This window comes from Etheostoma cragini, chromosome 4 (assembly GCF_013103735.1).
Source record: "Etheostoma cragini isolate CJK2018 chromosome 4, CSU_Ecrag_1.0, whole genome shotgun sequence".
In the NCBI taxonomy this organism is placed as follows: Eukaryota; Metazoa; Chordata; class Actinopteri; order Perciformes; family Percidae; genus Etheostoma; species Etheostoma cragini.
This window is the reverse complement of record NC_048410.1, coordinates 2,017,183-2,026,869: the sequence shown is the minus strand read 5'-3', so window position 1 is coordinate 2,026,869 and position 9,687 is coordinate 2,017,183. Positions and strand designations below refer to the sequence as shown.

General features: G+C 40.2%; 1 protein-coding gene and 1 long non-coding RNA gene across 4 annotated transcripts in view; one reads left to right on the top strand and one right to left on the bottom strand.

The window, feature by feature from the left end:
* LOC117943842 overlaps window positions 1-4,370 on the bottom strand; it is a 29,348-nt gene extending 24,978 nt beyond the window's left edge. Inside the window, exon 1 of the long non-coding RNA XR_004656446.1 lies at window positions 4,360-4,370. This is a non-coding gene — a long non-coding RNA (uncharacterized LOC117943842). The remainder of the gene's footprint in view (window positions 1-4,359) is intronic.
* Window positions 1-9,687, top strand: part of raly (RALY heterogeneous nuclear ribonucleoprotein) — a 126,798-nt gene that overhangs the window by 91,917 nt on the left and 25,194 nt on the right. For all 3 annotated transcript variants that reach the window (XM_034870214.1, XM_034870213.1, XM_034870215.1), the window contains one exon: window positions 9,393-9,556. In XM_034870214.1, the coding sequence (XP_034726105.1) occupies window positions 9,393-9,556 (164 nt within the window). The remainder of the gene's footprint in view (window positions 1-9,392; window positions 9,557-9,687) is intronic.

The following is a 9,687-nucleotide window of genomic DNA, read 5'->3' as shown; positions in this document are numbered from 1 at the left end:
GGGGGGGTGTTGCAAGACATTGTCACATTCCCATTAGGGGCTGAGCCCCCCTAGAGGTCTCATCCTAGAATCGCCCCTGCTGAGCAAGATAGAAAGTAGCTGTGTCCAGCTGAAATTAATCAGCTATGATTCATCCAGATAATCTAAGATGTCAAAATAATAAATGCCTCGGATCTCAGGATGGGATCCTTGCATTTAGCCCTGGGGAAAAAAAATATAGGAATCCAGGGTTATTCAGTGTCATATGCAGAGGTTTTGAAACTTTTGTGTTGCAGAGGGTTTTGTATTTCACAAAAGAAAAGTCATGCTTGAAAGTGATAAACAAACCTCTTCGGACTCCTGTCAAAACGCTTCAAGCTTTGTCTCCGAAACAAAGCCGCAAAAATGGATAATCAAGGTTTCGTCCTCTCCCTGGGAGAGAAAGAACTGCTGTCTCTGGTAATTCTCAGAATTATATGTCACAAGTTAACTACTTTGCCTGTGCTCATTCAGAACAAAGAGAGATGTTGTTGAACATATGGCTTTCCCTCTAGATCTAACGTGAGGCGTTGCATGCATTTCAATCACTGGAGTGCCCTGCTTTGACTTGACAAATGTAACACTTCTCAAGATGGCTGCTATGCCTCGTTTCTGAGAGTCAGGCCTGTCTAAACCTAATACGAGTCTACTTATGTAATCCTCTATTAAACACAGATGTTCACTGAACCATGCTGACTTTGATCTAGATTTTATCTTTCAACATTATGGGCAATATCAACAAGTATTGTCTTTGTGGCTGTAGTCAAAGGAGTATGGACGTATGGGCCTGTTAGGCCTCAGACATACAGGCCTGACTGGATTTCAACATCTCCAACATATAGCAACTCCTGGTACATTGGTGTACAGGAGAGGAGCCTGATAGCTGAAGGTTCTGGCTCAGCATCTGTAAACATTATTTAGAAAGCTATTATCAGTGCACAAATTATCAATAATAGCCTGTTTTATAGATGTGGGAATGGATGGAAGGTTTACCAAGGTGGACAACATTGAAAATCTGTGCAGGAGGACACATATTTCAGTGGAAGGAATGGCAGATAAGGGGGGACTGAAGTGAATCAGAGAAGGTTTGACAAATCCTCCAGAGCAACCTGGGGCTAGATGGCAGAAATATGGATTTTGAGCGTAACCAGAGAATTGGCCAGTACCAGGAGGGGCGAAGGTCTAGAAAAACAAACAGATGTTGTGCTTTATAGGCAGATAGAGTATCCTTTGTTCTGCCAAAAACATTCAACGTCTATATGAATTAAGACTTCACAGAGGCTGTGCAAGGAATTCCCAAGTTAAAAGTTCCTGAGAAAGGGGGATTAAAGCCAGCCTGAAGTATGAGAGGCTGGTCGTCATGCCAAGTGGTGAACAAACTCAATCTTCAACTTGAAGTGCCTCATGGTTTAATAGTTTTATTGAAGGATTTTATCACTGGTTGTTTCCACCACCCACTTCTAAAGAGAAATATTTGGATAGTATATGTGAAACTGGATATAGTGACAGATGAAACCACAAACATCTTTCTTCTTGGCGAATTAAATAATAAATCATTATGATTAAATTGTCCATTAGGTAGGAAGATGATTTCTATGGCAGATAGCGATAGATAGTTTGCAACCTTACAATGGTTGTGACTCATCTTACAATAATTAAACAGGCTGTTGCCATGGACGGGTTTTTGATCATTGACTACAGCGGACCGTTTTCATCAGCCTAACCTCTGTATGAGTATTCTTGTAATAAGCAGTCTAATAAGCAGGATAACAGCAGGATAATAAAGGTTGATTTTTAATTAAAACCCCTTCAGGGTGATTCAGGGTGGCAGTAGCTCAGTCCGTAGGGAGTTGGGTTGGGAACTGGAGGGTCACTTGTTCAAGTCCCCGTATGGACCAAAAAGTACGGACTGTGGATTCGTGGCTGGACGGATCCCACTTCACCTCCTGGGCACTGTCAGGTGCTCTTGAGCAAAGTTCAAGTGCCTTGCACTTGAGCAAGGCACCGTACCCCCCCGACAGCTCAGGGTGCTGGTTCCGCTGGCAGCCCACTCACTCTAACATCTCTCCATCAGTGCATGTATAGATCCTGTGTGTGTGTGTGTGTGTGTGTAGTTTAGGACTGTGTGTGATAACTAAGAAAGTGTGGACACAGAGTGTAAATTGTAATTTCCCCATTGGGGATCAATAAACAGATTAAAATAATTAAAATTAAATTAAATTAAGACCCTTCAGCTTGGCACCACCCTGTTGGTGTTCAAATTCACAATAATGACTGGCTTGCTCTACAGTATCCCTTACTTAAAACCCCTCGACAGGTTGATGCAGGATCCCGATGCAACCCTGATGCGGTTCACTCTACACTATCCCTTACTTAATATTGTTGACTCCTTTGTTAAAGATTGTTAAAAATGTACAATGGTCGGATGTATTTCATTGCCAACATTGCCTTGAACATTTCATGGACAAATAAGTGAAGTTGGGGGATGAGCATGCATCAGTTTGAAGAAGTACTCTGTAGTGCAGTAGTCCCCCGTGGATTGAACTTGATTAGATATCTTCAGTGTTTCAGACATCGGACGCAACATCGTGGCTGCGCTACCGCCACATGTCTGAGCCTCCCAATCAGGTGACCTGGGACTCAGTTGGCTGGTTCTCGGTTAACGGTTAATGATAAGGAGAATCACCTATCAGTTAAAAGAAAAATCTAAATTAGCATCTTTATGTATGCAAAAGGGAATTATTTGCACTGGATGGAGTGGCTACACTCTCCTGCCCAACCTGCACAAACCAACCACACTGCCCTGTTTTTCCTCCAGTTTTTGCTGCCACAGTTCAACATTGACCTAAATATTGTGACTTTCACAACGAGCATCCAGTGGCATTCAGGCTTTAACGAAAAGTATATATTATGGCAACAGTTCTAAAGAGAAGTATGTGTTACACGTTTATTTTGTTTGTGAGCTTTGGAACTCCATCCACTGCGTTGGCTGATGAAACCAACGTAGCAGCTCTGTAGGACGATAAGGATCTCCATCCTTCACTTAACCTTGATGTGAAACACTGTACCGATAGTAGAAGAAGACAAGGGCTTTTTCTGCTGTGACCTAAGGTGTTGTGATCTCGCTCAGTCAGTCGGTTCATCCGTCATCCTATTGGCCCATCTGTTGTCCCACTGTTCCTCCAACACAAAGCACATTTTTTCATTCAGCATTGGCCAGACTTGTATCAAATGCTTCACTTTAGTCGTAAAGTCATTATCCAGATAAATGCGCATGCCATGGAAGCAGGTCTCTTTCTCCATCCAGTACCTTTCTCTCAACATCGTAGTTTGCGAAATGCACAAAAATTGTTCTCATGATCCGGTCCTTCACTAAACCCACTCAATGTGTTCGGACGATTTGGGGTTCATTTTCCATGTTCGGTTGATTTGGGGTTCATCTTCCATGAGCAGAACATCTTTAAATAATTTCTACATGAAAGAAGTAATGTCATCCCCTTAACTCTGCTCTGCAATGTTGTAACTGCAAACATTATTTTGCATTATTACATCTGGACTTGTTTTCAGTACAGTCCATCTGGTCATCCATCTCAATGACACTGCTGTTGAGGTGTTTTAATGTTTTCTCATCCATTAGTTGTTTTATCTTATAATTCACTCACCATGGTCTCCAGCTGTATTACTCTTGTGTAAATTGTCTCCACATGTGGTCGTAAATCCTTTGTTTGATGCAATATTTACTTAAAGTCCCGCTCTGTATTAGCTCGGAAATCTTTAAATTCCACTCCGAAGTCTTTAATTTCTCCATAGATGTAATCCTTCTGGATTGATTGTTTTATTTGACAGGTATCTGGCCTTGTTTTGTGCTTCTAGCATCCGGGTCGAAGCTTCAAATCACATTTGTTTTGTTTCTGTTAAATTTTACTTATTTGCCAAATGTTTGGGAACGCCATGATGCCGTAACAAACCACACTAGATCTTAAGTCATACAATATCATGCGTTGTGTAGATTCAGATTGTTCATAATCTTGACCGGAAGAGGCCTCATTAAGTGACAACAGATCACAAGTTAACAGAATCTTATTTTTATTTTATCTGATTTGTAGGATATCATAGGAATTGTGCAAACATTTTCCTACAATATAATTCAGACCTGTTGTGGGAGGGACGGCCGTTCTCTCAGTCTGTCTCTGTAGCCTGAGTTCTGTATTCCCCTTTCCAATTCATACTTTGCAGTCACGTGATCACCATGGTTATCTGACGGGCAAGAAATGCAGAGAAAATGGCGATGAACAGTGGATTTCCAATACCACAATCAATCAACTGTTTGTGTCACCAAACTATATATGTCACCAAATTAGTTATCATGAGCAGATTAACATACTCAGAACTTGTTACACAGCACCCGCTGATGTTGTCATTTCTTTGAAGCTGGCTAAGTCCTTACCAGACTTGGAGTTTAGAGATAGTTACATCTATCTTATAGAGAATCCGTCACCTTACACTGCACCAAAAATTAAAGCTTACTAAAGTATGGATAGCTATCCTTTTTCAAGATTGGATGGGTTAACAACACTGTCGTATGGGAGGTAAAAAACAGGAAAATCTTCCTATATATCAAAGCAAAGGTGAGTGTTACTAGCTAGCTACCCGCTAACGTTTGCTAATCTGTTCCGTCGTGTGATGAAGTCTTCGTCTGAACACGTAGCGCTACACCCTGCCTACGCATAAATGTTATTATATACATGATAACTCGATCATTGACTAAACCCGTGTAAAAAGACTAATAAAGCATCCAACGTATGATTTTAACTGTGTGTGTGTGTGTGTGTGTGTGTGTGTGTGTGTGTGTGTGCGTGCGCAAACTTCTTTCATGTTCTCATTTGTCTCGTTTTTACCAGTCCCTTCAGGATTTTGCTGCTTTTTTTAGATTATTGCATCCCAAAATGCCTGATTTTGCAGTTGCTTTTGTCTAAAATTGCGATACAAGTTGCTGTCATTTGTTTGTGGACTGACGAGTAATTTGGCATGACCATTCCCACCTTAACCCTTGTGTGGTGTCCGGGTCTGTGGGACACGTTTTCAATATTTGCTAAAAAGAAAATGATGCTATTTATTATTTCTTCTAACCAGGCACAGCTCCAGGATTCCAGTTTTGCAAAGTATGAATTGAACCATTGTAAATTATTTTAATGTAGCCAAATTTTATTCTATAACTGGATATAGTTGATCATGATATATTATATCATTTTATGTATATATTATTATTACATTACATTTAAGTTCTTGACCTATAGAACATACATACACCTTTGAGAAATCTGAATTTGACCAAGCTAATTATCTTAATTTTTTAAAATTAAATGTCTTGATTAATAACTGAAACCGTGACATTTCCTTTGACAATAATTGCCATGTCATCTCTGGTTGAAATTAATGAACAGATATCTAAAATGAACTGTTTACCAGATAGAAATTAAATGTTGACGAGTCAGAAATTATTTGTAGCTATCATTAGAATTGTTACTAGTCAAAATTACATCATGATATTTTGGCTTGGAATACTAAAGAGGCAAAAGCCAATTGTTGATGTGTAGAAATGCTATTACGGCTACTGATAAATGTTAATAGAGCTTTGCCATATGTTGAAACATGCTGAACAGCTGGGTCATAGACCTCAGCATTGATTTACCCCATTAACTGCAGTCTCCCTCCCTCCCTCCCATCTTTAGCACATGAATACATTATAGATTGAATTGAATGAACAGGATACATGCAGTTCTATTTAATTTATAGTATCAAATCACATCAAGAGTTATCTTAAGACACTTTACAGATAGAGTAGGTCTAGACCACACTCTGGGATTTACTAAAACTCATGAGTTCCTAGCCTGACGTTGTCATACTCAGATTCTAGTCAGATTATGAGTCTGTTCCAACCAAGACGAGACGGTGTATCATCTCCACTCTTTGCACTTCGGTCCTAACTTCCACCTTTTAGACTTGTGTGTAGCTGGACATATCATTTGTTTCGTGTAAATAGGAATGTGGATAACGTTAGTGATAGTGAGATGCTTGCTACAGTTGCATTAAACATGTTTTATTTCTCTGATTCACGGATCTAATACCGCTACTTCCCGTTACCGTGCTTTCAGGCGGTTGTTGAGGCTCAGCTGTGTGTAACATAGGAATAAAATGTATTATTATTGATTTTATTTCTATAGTTTGTAGCTGACTTTACCAGCTGACTTCTCTTTTGTAACAGGAGATGTCTCTTACTTTCTAAAACCAGCCTCTGCACTTGAACGGCTGAGTCGCAGCGACACAATCAGCTGGCTTATGTTGAGCGGAGACGGGCCGGTTGAGGATTTTAAAATCACTTTTTATATCTTCTAACAGACACGATGGCGATGGATCCTTAGAATAAACTCTCCAGCGGCAGCCACCTTTCTTGTAAACAAACTCAACCCGACGGCTCTTTGGTGACGTGGTTGATTCCGTCACCTGTCTCTCATCAGCCCTGCCCCGATTGGTCTGGACTTGATCCACAACGGATCAAGTCCAGACCAAACTTCCTTCTTTCTTTCTTTCTTTCTTTCTTTCTTTCTTTCTTTCTTTCTTTCTTTCTTTCTTTCTTTCTTTCTTTCCTTAAGTCTTTTTCTTCTCTGTTAATTTACGTATTTTGTATTCTGTACATCAACACCAGCATCCTAAATTATGATCTGCACAGTGTATCAGAGCATTAAAGACCTTGTTCTCATTATTTGTTTTGTGAAGCCGAAGAGTTTTGTCCAAATGGTGGAATTAAATTGTCATTAACACAATGCGATGTAATTTATCATTGCTTCATTTTATGTTTTTATTGTTAAGTTGGGGGGGAAAAAAACACATTGCCATCTGGACAAATCCTCTGCGGTGACTAAACAATAGTTGGTGCTTGTCCCAAATAGTTAAAACAAGCATTGGAAGATATCTTGTTGAGTTTGATGTAAAGCCAAATGGACGTCAGTGGTGTCAGTTCTTCATCACCCAAAATGTTTCATGACCCAAGTTGAATTTAATGAGTATGACATGTTTTTTTCTGGGAAAGAATTAAGTTTTTCCTTTAAAGCTCTTTATTAACTGACCAAACCAGGGCTCTAGAGCAGGCCCACCAACATAACAGAGGCCCACATATTGAGTAATTCATATTCAGATTTTACTGCAGTTCTGCTTCATTCGATCACATTTAACAAAAAAACGATTAAATCATGGATTGATAGATTATCAAATTACTCTTTGAAGATTTCTGTGTCCCCAATGTACCTTTTAGTTAAAGGAGACCATACCGATTTCCCCCCCCCACAAGCAGCTGCAGTCTGAAATATGGTCTAGCATTCCTTGCCATTTATCCTGTGCAGTTATGTGGACTGTGTATGGTATGCATTAGACAACAGGCAGAGTAGACCATGGGCAGACATGTCAGACAGTATGTACAATCGTAATTAAAATATTTGACCTTACTACTGTATTTAATCTGATAGCATGTCCATGTAAGTAGAACTTGGGAAATGAATGAATGAATGAATTTCTTTCCTCTTTGCAGTACATGCAGTCCAACCCGTTCTCACTATCTGTGCATCAAAGACCAATGCTTAGACGTGGGCCTTTCGGGTTTAGCAACTGTAGGGGCTGTCAGGGGTCCCTACCAAGTGTGTTGAAAATGACACCAAAGGGGTACCCAGAGCATCAAATATGGCCGCAGATGGGATCACATTGTAATCGTCTAACTGAGAAGCTAAAATAGACTTTTTGCGTCAGTAACTTACACCAAAGGACATTGACCAAGCGTCGTTTTTTGACCCACTGGAGTGACAATGTATTGTCCTGTCGTCAGTACGTTGTACTTTTGGCATTACGTTTGCCTTCAGAATTAATACCATGAAGCATTTAGCCAACACATTCTAACAACTAACAACTATAACCATTTCATCTGCATACATAATAAAATATTTTGAGATTTAAGTACAACCTGACCTGCCATATTCTGGTCCAGTTTTTATCCAATTAATTTCCATTTGTACTAGTCTGATTAGATATAGGTATTATTTTGATGATGTGCTGTGTCTCCGGTGCTGCCCGAAATTCAGCCGGATGACTGTTGCCTTCCTCTTTCTTTGTGTTGCCGTTCTAAACTCCAGCTGATTTCTGAGGACTATGGTTACCTGGTCCTCAGATCTCTGCAGGGTAAATCCAGAAAGCTAGCTAGACTATCTGTCCAATCTGAGCTTTCTGTTGCACGACACCTGGTACACGTTCCACCAAAACTAGTACCTTCCCGAGGCTATTTTGCAGCGGCACCGTGGCTCCGTCTGCCCATGATGATTGTGATTGGTTTAAGGAAATGCCAATAAACTAGAGCAGGTTTTTCTCCCATCCAAGGCCATGCTGTGAGGACTAACCAGATCCTCCTGTGCAGCGCTGTGGAGGAGGGTCTTGCAATGTAGAGGACCTAAAGAATTTTTTTTGTTGTTTCCAAAAAGCTCCATCCTGGTCATTGCTTAGATACAGATACATTTTTCTCAAAACCGTAGCTGTATCCCTTCACAATAATGATATAACATACAGAAAGTGTTATGTGGAACATTCATGTTCCATTGTACATATAATAATACCATGATGCAGACTAAAATCAATGAGCTTTTCAGTGGGTTGTTGATGGAAACTCAATAGAAAACGCTGTAAAAGAAATACAGGAGCTCCATGCAACTTTCAAAAAGTTAAATCAATTGTTGGATGGTTCTGGTCCAAAAGCTCTGAAATCACACAACTAGAAAATCCATAGAAAGGTTCGCCTGATTTAATTCACTCAAGAAATGTCCAAAAAAGGAAATTGAAAATAGCTTTCCAATGTTTGATTGGTGTCTGTTGTTGCTCCTCTGTGTCGTTTTCAACAATGTATCAGTATAGTATTTATTTTATACTAACTGCCAAAATACTGCATGTGTACATGCTGTAGAGTGTACTTCATAGCATAGATTAGATTAGTTATATTCAAACAGTACTTCTATCTTTGGCCCTTTGAATTTATAAAGGATGATTTTCAATTTAGTTTCTTCTCAGCTCCTTCTCCCTCCTCTTTCTCCTCTCCTTAATCTCAACCCATGCCTTCATTTCTCCTCATTCTCGCCTTTTCTCTTCTTTCCTCACTTCCCTGCCTCTCTCATTTTCCCGAACACCCTCTCTCCATCTTCCGACCTCTCTTCTCCCCTTCCAACTTTTTCCTTGGCTTTCTTCCTTTTAAATTATGTCCTCCTTTCTTCTTTTTGTTCCCTCCCTTTCTCTCTCCTTTATGTCTTCCCTCCACTTGCCCTCTTCTCTGTCTCTCTCTCCAGGTTGTTTGAGTACCACGGCCGGGTGTCTCCAGTCCCTCGGGTGGTGCCCGTCAAACGGCCACGGGTAGCAGTGCCTCTGGTCCGACGGGTCAAGTCCTTACCAGTCAAACTGCTGTCACGCAACGCCTCCGTCCTCCCCACCAGCAACGGCAACAAACTGAGATGTAGGTCTATCCATCCATCCATCTCTCTATCTATCTATCCATCCATCCATCTCTCTATCTATCTATCTATCCATCTATCTATCTATCTATCCATCTATCTATCTATCTATCTATCTATCTATCTATCTATC